We start from the raw sequence: 21261 nt of genomic DNA, 5'->3' as shown, positions 1-21261 counted from the left end.
CCACCATAATCATCACTACCACCATAATCATCACCACCACCATAATCATCACCACCACTGCTATCATCATCATCACTGAGATGGTGATGATGATCGTGTTTAATAATGTAATGATGGCAATGAAGATGATGATACCACCACTACCAATTATGATGGTGAGGATGATGATGATGATGATGATGATGACGATGATGACAACTGTGACAAGAAAGGCGACGAAGGAAACTGTGCATATACAACAAAGAGAATAATGATATCAATTGTAATTTGCTTTTTAATGAAGTCCATCTACGCAGAAGAAAGAGAGAATGGATTGTTTTTGTATGTTTTATTTTTATTTTATTTTAATTTTGTTTTATTTATTTATTTATTTTTTTTTTTTTGGTAATGAAAAAATAGATTGGCAATGAAAAAGAATTGGTAATTACTGTTGGCGCTCCTGAGAAATGTCATTCTTTATTAGAACTGAAGTTTGTGTGGTGCTCACGTTTTATCAGCGTAACAAAACCGAAATTGCTTTTACAGTGTTGTGGCTGTGCTTTAAATATAATTTCCAATTTCGTTCCCCCTTTCAGATCAAAGACTTGTTTGAAAAGGCTCAGGCGAAAAACAAATTATTGCGTTCCTTTGCCGGCCAAGAACTGGACAACGTCATGAAGCTTGCTTCCCACTGGGACAGTTTTGAGCTTGTTTTGGACAGCCATAATTCTATGATTACTAAAAGAGTAAGTATACAAGCCTGTCTGTATTCCATCTGTATTTATTGCTTCCTCTTAATGGATGGCTTAAAAGCTGTACATGTGGTCAAGCTAAACAAACAAAATGCTTTCTTTATAACATGTTGGTGGTCTGTTTACATCTGAACACAAGCTATTATTCCAGCTTATTTGTTTACACAAGTGCCCTTTTCTTTCTTCAGGTACAGAGTAAGTGTTTTGTTGTCTCTGGCATTAGTTTAATGTTTCATCTGTTTGCTGTATAGAATGTATGATGTGTGAATTGTTTTACGTCATACTGCAAGATCATTGGATAGAATATATTCTGTGCGAGTCGCTTTGTTCATTGGACGGCGATAGTGCAGCATGTGAGAGCACGTGGCCTAGTGGTTACAGTGTTGCAGTCATGATCGCAAGATTGTGGTTTCGATTCCCTGACTGGTCAGTACTTCGTGTTCTTGAATGAAAATCTTCATTTCACATTGCTCCGGCCCACTCAGCTGTAAATGGATATCTCTGTGGCAGACTAGCATCCTGTTTAGGAAGAATCTTATGACCTTGATCACTTACATGCAATAGAAATCAGGTAACTGACCCTGTGAGTGCTTGTACTAAACAGTGTTATATATGTGCTGTATGGGTTATCTTGTTTTATTGGGTCATTGTAGTGTTGCGTATGCATGGATTGTTTTATCTACATGTAATTATGTTTATATACATGTCTTTCATCATCATCATCATTATGGTTGTTGTTTCACGTCCGCTTTCCAAGCTGGCATGGGTTGGATGGTTTGACTGAGGGCTGGCGAGCCAGAAGGCTGCACCAGGCTCCAATCTGATCTGGCAAAGTTTCTATAGTTGGATGCCCTTCCTAACACCAACCACTCTGAGAGTGTAGTAGGTGCTTTTATGTGCCACCGGCACGGGGCCAGTCAGGCAGTACTGGCATTGGCTGTGCTCAAATGGTGCTTTTTACGTGCCACCTGCACAGGAGACAGTCCGGCAGCACTGAGAACGACTACACTCAAATGGTGGTTTTAACATGCTACTAGGACAGGAGCCAGTCAGGCGACACTGGCAACGATCACGCTCGAATGATGCTTTTTACGTGCCACCGGCACAGGATCCAGTCAGCAGCCCTGGCAATGATCGCACTCGAATGGTGCTTTTAACACTCCAGTGGCACAGATGCCAATCAGGCTGTACTGTCATTGGCCACGACAACAATTTCACAACAGATCTTCACAAGCGTAGTATATTGTCTAGTAATCGAAGGGTACTCTTAAATGGGCTTATTGGAACTTCTGGTGTGAGTACCAAGCAGTTATAGTATGTCATTTCCAAATTTCTGGTAGAGTGAATTGCATCATGGTACTGTTTTTCTGACAAACAGTGCCCAGCTGACCCTACTATACTGTGTAGTCAACAAAATCAAAAACAAACAATACACATGCATGAAATTAAAAATATAAAATAGTGACAATTTACCCACTACGCCTGTATATGATAGGCTTCTTTCAATTTCTGTCTGCAAAATCTACTCAGAAGGCTTTGGTTGGATCAGGTCTGTAGTAGGAGACACTTGCCTAAAGAGCCACACAGTGGGACTGAACCTGGAACCATGTGTTTGAGAGGCAAACTTCTTACCACATAGCCACTTTTTTTATAATAATTTTTCTTCATTCCTCAAACTCATAAGGCTGGTTTCCTGGTTTTTATGGTGTATAAGTGACTGACATCATAATACTTTCTCTAAACAAGATGCTGGTCCATTGCAGGAATCAAGGTTAGGAATTCTGAGGCACTGGCATAGGCCACAGTTATAGTCTTTATCTATATGGAATCATATGGATAAAATGTTGAAAGCTAATCTCAAAAAATGCTGGACCTTATGAAGGAGATGACAAAGGGCTGAGATATGTGATCATTCCAATATGAACATTTCAGAGTGTTTGGGTGTCAGGCTGAAGACAGTGCAATCTAAGGACATGTATTAAGAGTGATAAAAATCTAACATCCCCTCAAAACACTCATGATGTTTGGAGTGATCATGAATGATAGTGACATTATGCCTCCATTATCTTCCCACACATCCTCAGACTCAACATGGAGGCCTACATCAAGTTCTTGGCGAAGGTAGTCCCGCCCTGAGTCTGGCAACAAGACTCTGCACCATGCCACACAAGCAAGAGGACCCAGTCATGGCTGTCACACGATTTCTGCAACCACATCACCCCCAACATCTGGCCACCTAACTCTCCAGACTGCAACCCACTTGATTATTATGTGTGGGGTGCAATTGAGCGAGAGACCAACAAAACTCCTTGTAACACCAAAGATGAACTGAAGCCAAGGATTATGGCAGCATTCACCAACTTAAACAAGGAGACCGTCCTGAAGAGTTGCAGGAGATTCAGAAGTTGTCTGGAGGCTGTGGTTGAAGCTAATGGCGATTTTACTGAATAAAATTACTTTTTAGTATTTCAAGATATTTTAATGTAATTTTGGTAAATATAACTGTTAAAATAAGATGTCAGTGTTATTTTCGTTTTTGCATAATTTAGTGTTTATTCACTGCACCCTGTATATATATATTATATATATATATATCTTAGAACATGCATTGAGCCAAACCAGGGACAACTGATGAAGGGGAATTTTCCTTGTATTGTTTGTCCTGTACTCTGTTTTTTCGTTGTTAAATAAAGTCCGTTTCCTTGTTTGATTTTGTTTTCGTTTCTTGTTGTGTTCTATGTTTATTTGTGGTGTCCTGTACTCATATATATATATATATATATGCTTGTATATATACATGTAGATGTAAGTATGTACATATATGTATGTATATATGCATATATTTTATTTATTTATTATATTATTATATGACCGAACGCACGCGTCGTTTCTCTTCATTTCGCTTCTCCAAGTAAGTTTTTATTTATATATATATATATGTATTTCGTTTTGAGATTTGGTTTGCAAGATTCTTTATATGAGTTCGTGTGTTGAAGCATATTCTGTTGTGTCTGGGGAGAGTCATTTTCTTTTTGTGCCTTATAAGACTATTGAAAAGGTTGCAAGACGCAACAAAAATTTTAGGAAAATAAAAATAAGGAATAAGTGGAAATTTTACCAGTGAGTGTGTTACATTATAAGGCACAAAATGAAAATGACTCTCCCCAGAGACAACAGTATATATATCTATATGTATATATACACATAGTGATTATTTCAAATGTAGGTATACACTTGGTACTATGCCATTTAAAGCATGTCCACTGTCTTTGGGTACCTGATGTCATCATAAATTCCATTTTTTCTTACTTTCATTTGTTATATGTGTTTGTGTGTGTCTTTGTATATGTGTTTGTCTCTCACCACCACTTGACAACTTGTATATTTATGACCCCATGACTTAGTCATTTGGCAAAAGAGACCAATGGAGTAAGTACCAGGCTTTAAAAAAATAAGTACCGGAATCGATTTGATTGACTAAAATTCTTCAGAGTAGTGCCCCAACATGGCTACAGACTAATGACTGACACAAGTAAAAAATAGAAGACGAAGATTAAAAGATATCCGTCTTTCTGATTACCTATTTATTTCTCTTTCAGATGGATGTTATGAGAAACAATTTGGAATCTGATGTTGCATCCTTCCACACTGCTGTTCAGAAATTCGCTGATAGATGGGAACAAGCAGAGCAGAACCTATCTTTTGATGGGGACATTTCACAATGTGACCAGGATCTTGAGATTGTTAAAGAGAAGCTCGAGGATTTTAATAAGTTGTGTGAAACTGGTGAAAGTCTCAAGTAATTATTCTTTTTTTTCTTGTTGCATTTTTATTTTTGTGTAAATGTTTTTTTTATTATTCATTTATTCGTGTAAATGTTATTTATTATTTATTATTCGCTTGACAACCGATGCTGGTGTGTTTACGTCCCTGTAACTTAGCAGTTCAAAAAAAAGAGACCAATAGAATAAGTACTAGGCTTCCAAAGAATAAGTCCTGGGGTCGATTTGCTTGACTAAAGACGGTGCTCCAGCATGGCCATGGTCACATGACTGAAACAAGTAAAACAGTAAAAGAGAGAGAGAGTAAGAGAGCTGGGTACAAACTTTGTGAATTTGTGATCAAAGAGCTGACCAACAGGTGAAGCAATAGTTCACGGCAGGTAACGTGAATTCTTCTAAAAGAAACAATGGCCTGTGGCATTGAATTCTTGCTAGGGTAACGCTTGGTTTCACAGGAAGGTGCAGGCATGGCTGTGTGGTACGAAGTATGCACCCTAACCATATGCTTTTGGATTCAATCCTACAGCATGGCAACTTGGGCTAATGTCTTCTACAATAGCTTTGGGCTGACCAAAGCCTTGTAAGTGAATTTGGTTAAATGAAAGTGAAATATGTATATACATACATACATACATATATATATATATTTTTTTTTTTAAAAAGAATAAATGAAAGAATGGAGTCGAACGAAGATTTTAACAAAATACCTTTACTTTCAACACATGTTTCGAAGACTGCATATTCTTAATTCCGAAGGAATAAAGGGTGCATTATGCCGTCTTCTCATCAGGAAAGACAAGGAACCTCTATCAGCCTCAAGACGGACAAAAACTTTTTTATATATATATAAATTATTATTTCTAAATCTCTCAACAAGAGAAGACATTCAGTAACAGTGCTCTAGAGTAAAAATTATTTGCCAACATAATGTGGCAGTCCTGGTTAGGACGAATGTTACTGTTATTTAGCCCCAGGAAAAATCATCTCGAACTGGCTATACGATATGTTATCTGCTTCCTTTGTTTTCAAACAAGGGAGTTTAGCATTCCCACATAGTGCGGATGCTAAACTCCCTTGTTCAAAAATATAAGGATGCAGATAGAGTGTTGTATAGCCAGCTGTAGACGATGCTTCCTGGGGATAAATAACAGTAACATTCGTCCTAACTAAGACTGCCACATTATGTTGGCAAATAATCTTTATATATATATATATATATATATATTATTATCATCATCATCATCATCATTGTTTAACGTCTGTTTCCCATGATGGCATGGGTTGGACAGTTTGACTGAGGTCTATAGAGCCAGTGGCTGCACCAGGCTCCAATCTGATCTGGCAATGTTTCTACAGCTGGATGCCCTTCATAATGCAACTACTCCGAGAGTGTAGTAGGTGCTTTTTATGTACCACCAGCACGGGAGCCAGTCAGGGGGCACTAGCCACAGCTGCAATTTTGGGTTTACTTGACTCAACAGGTCTTCTCAAGCATATTATCTCACCCAACGCATCAAGGGTACTCTTAAATGGGCTGGACATGCAACATTGGCATTGGCCATAGCTGCCATCTCACTTTAGTTGCCGGATCTTCTCAATCACAGCATATCTCCAAAGGTCATGGTCTCCTGTCATTGCCTCTGTGAGGCCCACTGTTCGAAGGTCATGCTTCACTATCTCATGCCATGTCTTCCTGGGAGTGGCACTTCCTCACAGCTGTCCTCATCCATACATAACACAAGACCATACCAGCACAGTCGTGTAGCATGGCAGTTCGCACAAAAGCAACATACAAGCTACTATATATATATATATATATATATATATATTATACATATACTACACTCACGGAGTGGTTGGCGTTAGGAAGGGCATCCAGCTGTAGATGCACTGGCAGATCTGACTGGCCTGGTGCAGCCTTCGGGCTTCCCAGACCCCAGTTGAACCGTCCAACCCATGCTAGCATGGAAAGCGGACGTTAAACGATGATGATGATGATATATATATATATATAGTCAATTCAAATAAAAAAAAACAAATGTGAGGATGTGCACAAGGAATGTATTAGCTTGACACTTGGTGAAAGGAGAGAGTTTGACATTTTGAGCATCGGTCTTCCTTGGAAATGAGAAAGACCAAAGAAGGTAAGACCAAATATGGTAAAGAAGAAATTGCCAACAGCACACATGTAGTGACATTGCTTCAGCCAGCAGATTAAGGTGACACTTGTTTACTGATCATGCTTTATTACTATTATTATTATTATTATTGTGCGATAGAGCAGTGCATGCCATCAAAGTGACACATGGGTACCAATATACAAGCCTCGGAACACCCATCATGACTACCCATCTGATAAGGGTACACGAAGCACATGCATCACAAGCATATGTGTGTGACATGGTGATCTCATATCAAGATAAACAGTGCATGATCTTGCAGGTGGGGCCCAGTCAGAATTTTCTTTAGACCAAGTAGCCCATCCTGCTCAAAAGGACCCTGAATAAGGTTTGTTTAAGGATGTTAAATGAAACATCCATGTTTCCAAGGGTAAATTATTCAAACCCCAAAGAATTCCTCTCAACACAGAGATGCACATATTGTCCACCACCAAGGGGACATTTCACAATGTGACCAGGATCTGACAAGCAAATCTGTAGTATTGAGCAGAATATTTGCTGTAGCCCATCTTTTATACCCAGACAAAACATGTACATTATTATTATTATTATTATTATTATTATTATCATTATTATTATTATCATCATTATTATCAAAGAAATATCATTTCTTATATCCATTACTCTACATATTCTTAGTGATTTATTGAATTAAAAAAAAAATCTTTCTATCAGTGAAACAGACCACTTAGAAGCCTCTTAAATGTTACATCCAATTTGTGATTCATTAGGAAGCAATTTTCTCAGAGTTGTATAGAAAAATGTGCTAACGTTTTCAGCAATACGAAATGGTGGCTTTGAATAAGTTCTAAACATGTGTGTGTGTGTGGCCTTACATCTTGTCTGTTGTAATTAACTTTTCATTAAATAGACTCGCTTCTCAGCTCTCCTAACTTACCTTCTGTTAGAATGTCTCTGAGACATGATTACCGAGTGAGACAGAGAGAGAGAGACAGACAGACAGACACACACACACACACACACACACACACATACATATATAGATTGATAAATAGATAGACAGAGAGAGAAAGAAGTGTGTGTTTGTGTGTGTGTTTTTAGATTGATAAATAATTAGATAGGATAGAGAGTGAAAGAGAAGTGAAAATATATGTAAGCATATATATATATATACAACATACACACACACATGCAAGTGCGTGCAACACACACACACACACAGGTAGAGAGAGGTGGGAGATTTGCAAATAGTTTAGAGCATTGCAATTTTCCTCAAAAGAAAAGTTATACTGTGTTTAGTACATATGTATATTTAATGTATGTATAATTTACACTTGTTTGTATATGTGAGTCAAAAGAAAGCATTGTGTGTAAATGTGTGTGTATATATCTATTAGTTATTTCCTCTTCTTCTTCTTCTTCTTCTTCACAGCAAACCAATTTATCTCCACTTTTGAAACTTTACATAAGCATATTTGTTTTAAGTTTATTTCTCGTGGACATTGTAGCAAGATTATGCGTATCATTAAAGAGTGTAGTTAATAATTGCGTACACACATGTACACAGGAGTGGCTGTGTGATAAGAAGTTTGATTCCTGACCTTACAGTCCCAGGTTCAGTCCCACTGCATGGCACCTAGGGCAGGTGTCTTCTTCCATGGCCCTGGGCCAACCAAATCCTTGTGAGTGGATTTGGTAAATGAGAACTGAAAGAACCCTGTTGAATATATATATATGTGTGTATATATATATATATATATAATATATATTTATTTAGAAAAAAGGAGATGTCGAACACGAGTGGTGATATATAAAAAAGGAAATGAAGAAAATGCTGACAATAATTGAAGTAATTTAAGTAATTTAATTAGGTGAAAGTTCTTTTAACCGGTTGCGCATTTGTTATGCTTATCAAAATATGTTATGCTTATCATATTTTGATAAGCATAACAAATGCGCAACCGGTAAAAAGAACTTTCACCTAATTAAATTACTTAAATTACTTCAATTATTTGTCAGCATTTTCTTCATTTCCTTTTTTATATATTATATATACGCGAGAAAGAAGCAACAAGAATGGATAGGTTTTTAGTACACATCGTTTCATACAAGGACAGGCTTTATTAAAAGTTGTAAAATTACAGCATATAAACGTGTCCCGTACTCATCAGCTAAAATACATGTGAGTTCTCTAGACATCCTAGTGGTTGAGGCTATTACTTCATGAGTATAGCCTCAACCACTAGGAGGTCTAGAGAACTCACATGTTATTTTGCTGATGAGTACGGGACACGTTTATATGCTGTAATTTTTACAACTTTTAATAAAGCCTGTCCTTGTATGAACGATTGTACTAAAAACCTATCCTTCTTGTTGCTTCTTTCTCGCTTATAATCACACCACATTACTGTATTGTTAAAACAGTATAGTTCTTTTTGGTGCATCTAAGTTAGGTACCTTATTCAAGTAAATTCATTTAAATTAACTTGAATCTTTATTGCTTTTTGAATATATATATATATATATAATTCCAAACCATTATTAAGGGATAAAATTTTGAAGGAATTGAAAAATAAAAACATTTACCATCTAACTCCTGGACCAATGGTTTCAGACACTTTTTAGCAAATAAAATAATTTGCTAGGCGAAGTCTTCTTCAGCAGGTACGCCTTAGATTAAATATATATACACAAGGCAATTCAGTATATCCCCCATGCTTATACATTCTAATTTTTCAAGTCTACCACGCAAGCACAGCTCCTTGTCGGCAGAAGATGATAATGCTGGCTTTTCAATTTGAAAATTATCCAGAAAAAGAAATTATTAATAATTAATAATATCAAAATGTAATCAGAAATATTAGAAATTTCTATTACCGGTGGCCTAGCATGTCTATTGACTAAATTTTTACACGCTAGACCAGTGGTAATGGAATTTTTTAATATTTCTGATTATCCTTTGATATTTTATATATATATATACATATAATATATAATATATATATATATATATATTATAGAGAGAGAGAGAGAGAGAGAGAGAGAGATGTGTATGTATGCATGTCCCCCATCACTGCTTGTCAACCAGTTTGGTTTGTTTACACCACTGTAACTTAGTGGTGTGGCAAAAGCAACTGATAGAATAAGTACCAGGCTTTCGAAAGCAGTACTGAGACTGATTCATGCAGATAAAAGGCCTTCATATATATATGTGTGTGTGGGTAGATGGGGGTGTAAAAACCACCTTTTCCGCTCTGTAAAGCCATTAGCATTAAGGAAAGGCATCCGTCCATAAAAATCATGCCAACAGCGGAGCTTGGCACCATCCTCTGGCTTAGCAGCTCCTGGGAAACCATCCAACCCAATGCTGGCTTGGGAGACAGACATGAAATGATGAGCTGATGTGTGTGTGTGTGTGTGCATGCGCATAGTAGTAGTAGTAAAGTTTTCATGAAGCATTGTCTCATATATATCTTTACATCTTTTATCTTTTACTTGTTTCAGTCACTTGACTGCGGTCATGCTGGGGCACCACCTTGAAGGGTTTTTAGTTGAACAACTCGATCCTAGGAGTTATGTTTTGAAGCCTAGTACTTATTCTATCTGTCTCTTTGTTGAACTGCTAAGGTAGTGGGGGGTGGGGTAAACATACTAACACTGGTTGTCAAGTGGAGGTGGGGGACAAACACAGACACAGAAGCACACACACATAGATATATACATATATATATATATATATATATATTATATATATATATATCTATATATATAAAACTCTAGTTGTGTGAGTGTCTGTCCCCTTCGATTTAGATTCCTAACTCCTCCCACATTTTGCGGTGCAGTTTAACCAAATTCGGGTATCTTATAGTCATGATTAATATCGAGCCCGTCTGACTATTAGCGCGCGTCAACGATGAGTCTACGATTTTAAAAATAATTTAACATCATTTTTTATTCCATTTTAATGCATAAAATGCATCGTGTGTCGATGGCGGCGGAGTTGGCGTCCACGCTCACAGCTGCACCTGTTTGCTTCTCCCCCTTCCCTCCCTCGTGAAGCTGTGGGGAAGGGAGTGTAAAGAAATCAATGTCGTAATGCGTTGTGAAGGAAACCAGCGTTCTTTTAGAACAACGACTTCATGGCTTGAAGATACCAAAACAAAAATGGCTAAGAAAGCCTGAATTTATAAGGGAAGTAACTCTCTAAAAATGCTTATATAGTTATTTCCCTTACAAACCCGAGCAGCGCCGGGCGATACTGCTAGTATATATATATATTAATACAAATGGTAAGACTACAAAAGAATGAAAGAAACCTCGATATTATGTAAATAGAGGAATTTATCTGTAAATATATGTGATAATTATTCGGTTGACATGATAAAACTCTGAGTTTTGGATGTCGGGGCAGAAACCCATGCTGGCATCTCTTCAGTTATCGAGCCATCAAAACAATAGCGTTTTTTTTATGGCCCGATAACTGAAGAGATGGTGGCTTGGGTTTCCACCCCGACATCCAAAACTCGGAGTTTTATCATGGCTACTGAATAATTGTCACATATATTTACAGATATATATATATATATATATATATATATATATATATATATATACACACATACATACAACAGGCTTCTTTCAGTTTCCATCTATCAAATCCATTGACAAGGGTTTGGTCGGCCTGAGACTATAGTAGAAAACCCCTACCCGGAATCATGTGGTTGAGAAACAAATTTCTTACAACACAGTCGTGCCTGCACCTATTTATAGATATTTAAAATATTTTTTTTAAAGCCAAAACAATGCAAGTTAAAAAAAATCAAAAATACAGGTTCATTTTTGGTACTATTACCTGGTATTTTAATATTTCAGGCTTAGTACCCCTTCTTCATGAAATCTGTGGCAGAAAGGTGTTCATAGTTAATTACTCTGCTCTGTAGTCAATGAACACCTCTATCCTAGTGATTCTTCCATGAAACAAGACCTGTAGAAATGTCACACCTGAGACATCCAATTTTCTGTTGAAATTACAGAAAGAAACATTGGGAAGTTGAGAATAAAAAAAGCTATTTTAATTAACATGTTCAGCCCATGAATGAAAAAAGCAGATCAGAACTGCTTGCAGGCAATAGGCTACAATAGCAACACAAAACAACTATTCATACATCTACAATACAGAGCAGAAAACTTAGGCATCAGCACCTTTTTCTGTGTAATTTTCCTGAAGAAGGGATCACCTGAATTACTGAAATACCAAGAAATAGTATGAGCCATCAACCTGTACTTTTAAATTATTTAATTTGTATTGTTTTGGCTTTAAATATATTTTAAACATATTATGGTAGGAAGCTTGCTTCCCAACCACAAAGTTTCGGGGTTCAGTCCCACTGCATGACACCTTGGGTAGGTTTCTTCTACTATAGCCTCAGGCTGACCAAAGCCCATCATATATATATATATATATATATATATATATAATAAATCTCTGAACGAGGTATAGACAGTAACTGCATGACAATGTGAAGTATATTTGCCATCTAAATATGGCTAACCACTAAGGATGGATGTTACTGTAGCTTGTAGCCCCAGGAGTACATCTTCTCCAGCCGGCTATTGACACACTTTCTGTGCCCTATCGGCATTTGCAAAGGGAGGTCATCCTTCCCTCGTCAACCTAAGTGATATGCACGGACTGCAGTTTCTGGGTATTGATCCATCATCAGTGCATGACAATCACCGGTTTTTGATGGAAGGGTCCCAATGCAAATACATATATCCTTTTTCCAATGACTTTTCGTCACTGATCTTGAAAAATTGTAAACAAGCAATAATAAATCTCTGAACAAGGAAAAATAAATCTCTGAACGAGGAAAAATATATGGAATAAATTTATGCATAATGAAAGCCGTGTGGTAAGTAGCTTCCTTACCACATGGTTCTGGGTTCAGTCCCACTGTGTAGCACCTTGAGCAAGTGTCTTCTACTATATCCTTTGGCTGACCAAAGCCTTGTGAGTGGATTTGGCAGACGGAAACTAAAAGAAGCTCGTCATATTTTAACTGCATAATTGGAGGAGGGCAGTCAGTGCTTATGATCCTTTCTAGGACCTCCAAGGCTAGTGGGATAAAGGAAGAAGCCTATTTGCAAATAGAGATTTAGTCAAATTGCTTATGAAAGATTTGACTCCACTAAAAATCATTCATTCACCAGATTAATTCTACCATTCAAAGACAGAAGCAGTTCCATTGATGATCTTCCACAAAGTTTGTTTCTACCAAATTTCAACTTTGATAAAGTAAGTTCTAGCAATGTATTGATGGTGATTCATCTAGAGGAGAGAAGTTAGTAACTTAGTAAGAGGAGGAAGGAGAGCATTTATAGCACTTCTCAGGACCACCACTAAGACTTGCTGGTTAGAGGAAGGGAAGAGGCTGTCAGAGACATGTGAGGGCTAAAGCAGTTTCCATCTTGCAAATTTCGCTCAACTCAAAGATATGGCAGAAGACACTTTTACCTCAAGTATTGTTCAGTGGGATTGAACCTGAAATGACATAGTTACAGAGCAAATTTGTTAACCATGTAGCCTTAGGAACACCTTAATGTAAACTACAACTAAGACTTTGCTTGTTCCTTTCTAACTGAAGTGAGTTACTCTTATGTGGCCCTTGTCATACAGCCCCGAACAGTATTTGACATTGTTTACTGATGTGGTGAATCTGTTTTGTTTTATAGGCAAGCCTGTGATAAGTTTCATCTTCCACCACCCGATTCAAACCAGATTACTGAACTAAGAGATAAACTGGCCGGCTTTGAAGGCATAGTTATTGTCTACAATGACTACAAGAATGAACTGGAAGACTTAACAAAAGAAGAGTGGATATCCTTTGGGTAAGTTGATGTTGTTGTTGAGCTAGAGGTCAGTTTCAATTTCAGCTGTGATCATCCTGTTTTTGTTTTTGCTTCAGACATTAATTTAACCACATTATCTAATGTATAATTATTATATATATATATATATATATATATATATATATATAGATAGGTAGGTAGATAGATAGAAATAGATAGATAGATAGACAGACGGATTAGTTAGTTATAGGATTCATTAGAATCTAGCACATCAGCACGTAGTATGCCTGAAGATGGTGGTTTATATACTATGATGTAATCTATGACTACATCAATAAAATTCTACCAAAACTGCTGTCATAAATTTCAAATCCCATTTGTGTTCTTTTATATAATGATTAGTAAATGTAAGATCCATGGATCCAGGTGTAGGAAGTTACTAAGTTTTGAACAGTCTATAGAAGGTATAAAAAACAACTTTCAGGAACAATAGTGATTTATTGACATAGAAGATTGTAAATTTTTCCCATATTGAAGTTTGATTAGCTGAAAAAAGGTTACATATGTTTCCTAGTGAGCAGAAACATATGTAGCCCAGATTTTAACTGCTCCATTCCCTAAATATATATATATATCTGTAAAATAATATGTGACAATTATTCAATAGCCAAGATAAAACTCTGAGTTTCAGATGCCGAGGTGGAAATCCACAACACCATCTCTTCGGTTATCTGGCCATCTGAAAAACGCTATGAAAAAAGACTGTTATACAAAGGGAAATTACTATGTTATAATTCCGCTACTTATATAAAAGCACTAATCCAATGACCGCTAATTAAAATAAGGTTAAAAGTTCATAGTAAACACATAATCATGCCTACTCATACGCACACATGTGCGCTCGCGCACCCACGTGCGTACATATACGTCACTATGAAAACGTATCCATCTTCACTTGCATTTTTCGCCAAATATATACACATATATATACAAACTCATACACACACACGCACACCGTAAAAGTTCATACATACGTCTATATATGCACAAGCACAAGAAAAAACATGGTTAAAGGTAACAATACAGAAAAAAAGCAACAAAACAGAAAAAAACATAAGGAAGTATACAAAGCGTAAAACCATAAGTGGAGGCACAATGGCCCAGTGGTTAGGACTCGCGGTCATAGGATCACAGTTTTGATTCCCAGACCGGGCATTGTGAGTGTTTATTGAGCGAAAACACCTCATGCTCCACGAGGCTCCAGCTGGGGGTTGTAGTGAACCCTGCTGTACTCTTTCACCACAACTTTCTCTCACTCTTTCTTCCTGTTTCTGTTGTACCTGTATTTCAAAGGGCCAGCCTTGTCACACTCTGTGTCATGCTGAATCTCCCTGAGAACTACGTTAAGGGTACATGTGTCTGTGGAATGCTCAGCCACTTGCACGTTAATAAATGAGCTGTGACGTCACTGGTGCCAAGCTGTATTGGCCTTTGCCTTTCCCTTGGATAACATCGGTGGCGTGGAGAGGGGAGGCTACCTAATTAGTGCTCTATATGAACAAAATATAATATAAATCAAATACATATATATATATGTATTTAGCTATGTTTAAGTTTTTTAAGAAGTAAATAGGATAGAATCTGAACTTATGAAAATCAACTTGCCTTAATAAAACAATAAAAATTTTTTTTTCAAATTTAGTTCAATTTGATCAAGTTTAAGCGTAAAATTCTTTATACTTTGGCATCTTAATGATTGATGGGCTTATTGTTGTATTCAAATCTATTAACTTTCTATATATAAGCTGTAAGTTAGTGAATTATAAATTAGAAATAATTTAAATTAGAAATTAGAAATATCATGTGAATTTTGAGACTGTTCCCACTAATGTTCTACATTTTTAATTATTTACCTGTCTTTAATTATCAACAATCCAACTCTTTATTTAAATGGGTAACCTGATTTAACTCTAAATCTAAGTTTTCATTCCTTTCTCTTATTGTCCTTGTTTGTACCCTCTATATTTAGCCCCCGGTAGGCAATAAAGAAATAAGAATTGTTAGCATGCCAGATGAAATGCTCAACGATATTTTCCCTTTTGCTACGTTCTGAATTCAGTTTCTGCCAAGGTTAGCTTAGTCTTTCATCCTTTTGGGGTTGATAGAATAAGTACCAGTTGAGCACTGGGGTCAGTGTGATCGACTAGTCTCCTCCCCCACAAAAATTGCTGCCCTTGTGGCAAAATTTGAAACCATTATTATGGTGGTGGTTGTTGTTGTCGTTAAGGCAGTAAGCCGACTGAATCGTTACTACTCTGGACAATGTGCTTAACAGCATTTCATCTGTCTTTACATTCTGTGTTCAAATCCTGCTGAAGTTGACTTTGCATTTCATCCTCTTGGGGGTCAATGAATTAAGTACCAGTTGAGCACTGGGGTCAATATTTATGACTAGCCACCCTCTTCAAAAAATTTCAGGCCTCATACCTGTAGGTAGTGAAAAGGGTTGTTGTTGTTGTTGGTGGTGGTGGTGGTGTTGTTGTTGTTGTTCTTCTTCTTCTTCTTCTTCTTCTTTTTCTTCTTTTTCTTCTTTTTCTTCTTCTTCTTCTCTGTCTTCTACTTCTTCGTCCTCTTCTTCATCTCCTTCATCATCCTCTTCTTCATCTTCTCAAGTAACCTCGGCCAGCTTTGCTTGACTCTGTTATGAAGGGTACAGATCAACAAAACCTTGTTGCATTCCAGTCATGATCATCACCAGCTAAACATTCTAAGATTTAGAATCTCTGAACACTTCTGCTCTTTCATGTCATATGTAGTTGAAGTCTTGCTGTCTCAGCAAGTTTGGCTTCTTCAACTACATTGAGCAGCAGAGCAATTAAGTACAGTAAAGTGACTTCACTGATTTATTAACACATGAATTAATAATTAGTATTCTAAAGATCAGCTGCTGTTATTTGACAGACAGAAATCACAAATTATAAACTCTGTCAGGGTGGTCTGAGCATTCTAAGGAGCCAAACACAAGGGGAATATTGTATACCTGAAACCTTTAGCATTCAACTTACTTTGTAAAATGTAATAGTTATTTATTCATAGCTATATTATTTCATAGCTTTAAGATTTTGAAGATGTAATTGTTTATTTTTGAATGACATTGCAGGGTATGTGTGAGAGGCCAGATCTGGCCAGTTTGCACATAAAGCAGGTAGAATATTTCGGTCAGATGTGGCCTGTTCAAATACTAAAGGGTTAAACTAGCCATGTCCAAATTGACCCGTTCTGGTCTTTCACACCTACCATGCAATGCCATTCTAAAAATAAACAGTCACGTCATCAAAATCTCAAAGCTATGAGATAATGCATGATCCATTCAAAACAACATGAGTAAATAAATATTAGATTTTTGCCTGGGTAAACTGAATGCTAAAGGGATAAACAGAGCCTTTTGAGGGGATTTGAGAGGAAATCATCATCATCATCATCGTTTAATGTCCGCTTTTCATGCTAGCATGGGTTGGACGATTTGACTGAGGTCTGGCGAACCAGATGGCTGCACCAGACTCCAATCTGATCTGGCAGAGTTTCTATAGCTGGATGCCCTTCCTAACACCGAAATGTATTTAAATAACAAAATTAGTGAGAAACACGAAAGTTGATTATTTACTGAAGACTAACCATTTATCTTTTCTCTGTGGTAACCTGTATTTTGTTGTTTTTTGTTTGTTTATCTTATCTTGTTTCATGATGAAGTGTAGTAGTACTAATAGTGGTGGTGGTGATAGTCATAGTGATGCTGTTTAGCCCCAGGCCAGCCCTGATGACTGGGAAGACTTATGTACGATCAAAGGCATTCCTGCTGAGACTCTTCTGTCTTTCAGAGGTTCTCTAGAAATACATTATCCAATGTGTCCTTTTCTTATAAAACAGTAGAGCATTATTTGAGGAAGATTTGGCTACTATATCAAGCACGCTGTTTGAATGCATTCAAGTTTCTTTCATAGCTCAGGCTCTCTTGTTGCTCTGTAGACTTCTGATGATGGTGGCAGTAGTGATTGTGGTGCTAGATGTAGTTGCCATAGTTGTGGGTGGTGGTGGTGGTGGTGGTGGTGGTAGTGGTGCTAGATGTAGTTGTCATAGTTGTGGGTTGTGGTCATGGTGGTGGTGGTGGCAGTTGTGGTGGTAGTGGTGCCAGATGTAGCTGTCACAGTTGTGTGTGGTGGTGGTGGTGGTGGTGGTGGTGGTACTAGATATAGTTGTCATAGTTGTGAGTGGAGGTGGTGGTGGTGACAGTGGTGGTAGTAGTGGTGCTAGATGTAGTTGCCATAGTTGTGGGTGGGGTGGTGGTGGTGACAGTGGTGGTGGTAGTGGTGCTAGATGTAGTTGTCATAGTTGTGGGTTGTGGTCATGGTGGTGGTGGTGGCAGTTGTGGTGGTAGTGGTGCCAGATGTAGCTGTCACAGTTGTGTGTGGTGGTGGTGGTGGTGGTGGTGGTGGTACTAGATATAGTTGTCATAGTTGTGAGTGGAGGTGGTGGTGGTGACAGTGGTGGTAGTAGTGGTGCTAGATGTAGTTGCCATAGTTGTGGGTGGGGTGGTGGTGGTGGTAGTGGTACTAGATGTAGTTGTCATAACTGTGGGTTGTGGTGGTGGTGGTAGTGGTGGTAGTATTGGTGACATTATTGTCTTTGTAATTCTTTGGCCATTTTATTTTAGTTATCTTTCCACTTAGTTTCTGCTGCAAAGTCATGAAAGCATCTTGTTCTTTCCCCGTTGTATGCCAGAGGGCATATAATGAAGCAAGGATTAATGACTTGAGACTCCCTGTCATCAGATCTGCAACCATACAAACTGCAATTTGAATATTTCTTTATACAATAACTTACAGTTTAAAAGACACATGAGTAGCTGATTAATTAAGCACAGTAACCAGCATGTCTGTCTCCATAAGCAAACGAGCATAATCAAAACAATACTTGAATCATTCACATATTACCGACAAGCTTGGCTGTGTGGTAAGGCGGTTGCTTCCAAACAAAATGGTTCTAGGTTCAGTCCCACAGTGTGGCACATAGGACAAGTTTGTCTTCCGCCAGTCACAGATTTGTGAGTGGATTTAGTTGACAGAAACTGAAAGAAGCCCGTTGCATGTGTGTATTTATTTCAGCCTGTGAGAGCAGAGTTTGTGTGTGTATGTGTCTATGTCCCTTATGTATTCGAAAACTTAGTTGCTGATTTTGCCGTATGGGGTATCAAAAGATTCAGTAATCTTTCAGCTACCAAATAAACTTTATTTTCATTTACATATTTGCATTGTAAAAATTTAAGATTACAATCTTTCTATAAGTAAACTATCGTAAATGACATTTTATACCACCATATCTACATATGTGTATGAGTGTGTATGTGTCTGTGAGTGTGTGTGTGTGTTTCCCCATTCGTTATGCCTTTAACAGTATTTTATTGAGCCCACATCTAATGAAGTAGCTATCCTTATGGTAGGTGATCCCCACGAAAATCATGATATTCTCATTCGTGCTGGAGATAACAAATATGTTTCAGAGACTCGTCCCTCTTATGATGTTCTCCAGTATCCTCTTATTTTGTGGAATGAACAGAATGGGTTTCATTTCAATATTCCACAGATTGAACCTGCTACAGGAGAGCCAGTTATAATCAAAAAGGTGTTGTCAAATGACTTCTATTCTTATCAACTGATGTTAAGACCAGAACAATCAACTCAATTACACATGTATTGTGATCTATTTCAGTAATACCTTGTTGATATGTACGCTAAAGTTGAGATTGAGTGTCTCCTCTACATTTGTAACAATCAAAAAAAGTTAAGGACTAAAAATTATGTCCATCTCCAAGATGCTCTGAAGACAGCTGGTGATATTTGAAACATGGGGCAATGTATAATCCTTCCATCATCATTCACATGCAGTCCTTGATATATGCATGAACGAACACAAGATGTTATGACATATGTCAGGACATATGGAAAACCAGACCTTTTTGTCACTCTCACCTGCAATCCTAAATGGGAGGAAATAAAATCTAACCTTCTTCCAGTGTTGTATCTTCTGGTATTGCAGCTACCCTCCTCAATAGGGGTAGGACTGCTCATTCCATGTTCAGACTCGCTGTAAACCTTGCAATGAAAGAATCTCAAATGTGCATCATTTCCAAAACTCTGCAATGGCAACAGTTCTCCAACAAACTTGCCTCATTGTTTGGGATCAGTGCACTATGTCACATCATAGAGCACTGGAGGTAGTTGGCTGTAGCCTCCAAGACATAAAAAACAATAGCATGCTCGTGGGAGGAGTAACAGTTCTTTTTGGAAGAGATTTACATCAAATGTTGCCAAAGGATCAAAGCTGATGAGGTCAGTACATTCTTACAAAAATTGTACTTTTGGAGACAAGTGAAAAAACTTCATCTTACAAGCGACATAAGAGTAAGATGATCATACAAGCTGCCCAAGACTGATAATGGGGTTTTGACTTTCAACTCAAGACTTCAGCTACATGAAATTACATGCGGTCAAATGAGACTTTCTCTTTGGGATCTTATGGATAAAGTATTTCCTAATTTATCGGTCAATTAGACTGATGTAAACTGGTTATGTGAAAGAGCCATACTGGCTACAACTAATGAAATGGTTGGTAAACTGAATCATGAACTTCTTCAAAATTTAACAGATGCATCAGAAATGACTTTTTGATTTATTGACAACAGTCGATCAAGATCAGGTTGTTCAATACCCTGTTGAATTTCTGAACATACTTAAACCCACTGGGATACCACTGCATAACTTAACACTAAAACTGGGTGCCCCATTATTGTTGCTTAGGAATCTTGACCCATCTCGCCAGTGTAATGGAACTCGCTTAATTACTTCTATGAAGCCCCATGTCCTACAGGCAACAATCATAACAGTTAGTCACAAACAAGAAAATGTCTTTATATCAAAATTTCCTCTCATACCACAGATGAATTTAAGAGGCTTCAGTGTCCAATCAAATTTCCTCTCATACCACATTTGAATTTAAGAGGCTTCAGTGTCCAATCAAATTAAGTTTTGGCATTTCAATTAACAAATGTCAGGGTCAATCCCTCAATGTAGTTGTATTGATCTCTCTACTACATACTTCTCCCATGGCCAACCCTATGTTGCTTCCTCATGACTTGGAAGCAGCAAGAATTTATTCATTTCGACACTAACAAAAAATTATACAGTGAATATTGTTTACTCTGAGGTGATTCAACATTGACAGACTTTCAGTTCAAAATTCTATTATCATTACAATTTGGATATTATTTTAATAAAATATAGATATTTTGAAATAATTATGAGAATATATCTTTATATTTATTGTTTTCTAATCTGAATAAGAACAGCAGTAACTCAGGCAACGCCGGGTCATTGAGTTAGTGTCTGTTAAAATACACAGTCTATGTTTCAATTAATCTGGAAAATAACAATGAATTTAACAAAATAACTTGACTATTATTAAGATAGTGTTTAAGGTGGCGAGCTGGCAGAATCGTTAGCACACCAGGCAAAATGCTTAGCAGTATTTCGTCTGTCTTTACATTGAGTCCAAATTCTTATTTCTTCATTGCCCACAAGGAGCTAAACATACAGGAGTCAAACAAGGACGGACAAAGGGACTAAATCGATTACATCGACCCCAGTGCATAACTGGTACTTAATTCATCGACCCCGAAAGAATGAAAGGCAAAGTTGATCTCGG

At 37.4% G+C, this 21261-nt stretch overlaps 1 protein-coding gene across 2 annotated transcripts in view; it reads left to right on the top strand.

Annotated features, from left to right (window-relative positions):
- LOC115221696 (cytoplasmic dynein 2 heavy chain 1-like) overlaps window positions 1-21261 on the top strand; it is a 398382-nt gene that overhangs the window by 135138 nt on the left and 241983 nt on the right. For both annotated transcript variants that reach the window (XM_036510740.1, XM_029791902.2), the window contains exons 18-20: window positions 576-725; window positions 4331-4530; window positions 13387-13542. In XM_036510740.1, the coding sequence (XP_036366633.1) occupies window positions 576-725; window positions 4331-4530; window positions 13387-13542 (506 nt within the window). The remainder of the gene's footprint in view (window positions 1-575; window positions 726-4330; window positions 4531-13386; window positions 13543-21261) is intronic.

The sequence above is a fragment of the Octopus sinensis genome, linkage group LG18 (genome assembly GCF_006345805.1).
Source record: "Octopus sinensis linkage group LG18, ASM634580v1, whole genome shotgun sequence".
Taxonomy (NCBI): Eukaryota; Metazoa; Mollusca; class Cephalopoda; order Octopoda; family Octopodidae; genus Octopus; species Octopus sinensis.
The sequence above is the reverse complement of the archived record's forward strand: the minus strand, read 5'-3'. Positions and strand labels throughout refer to the sequence as shown.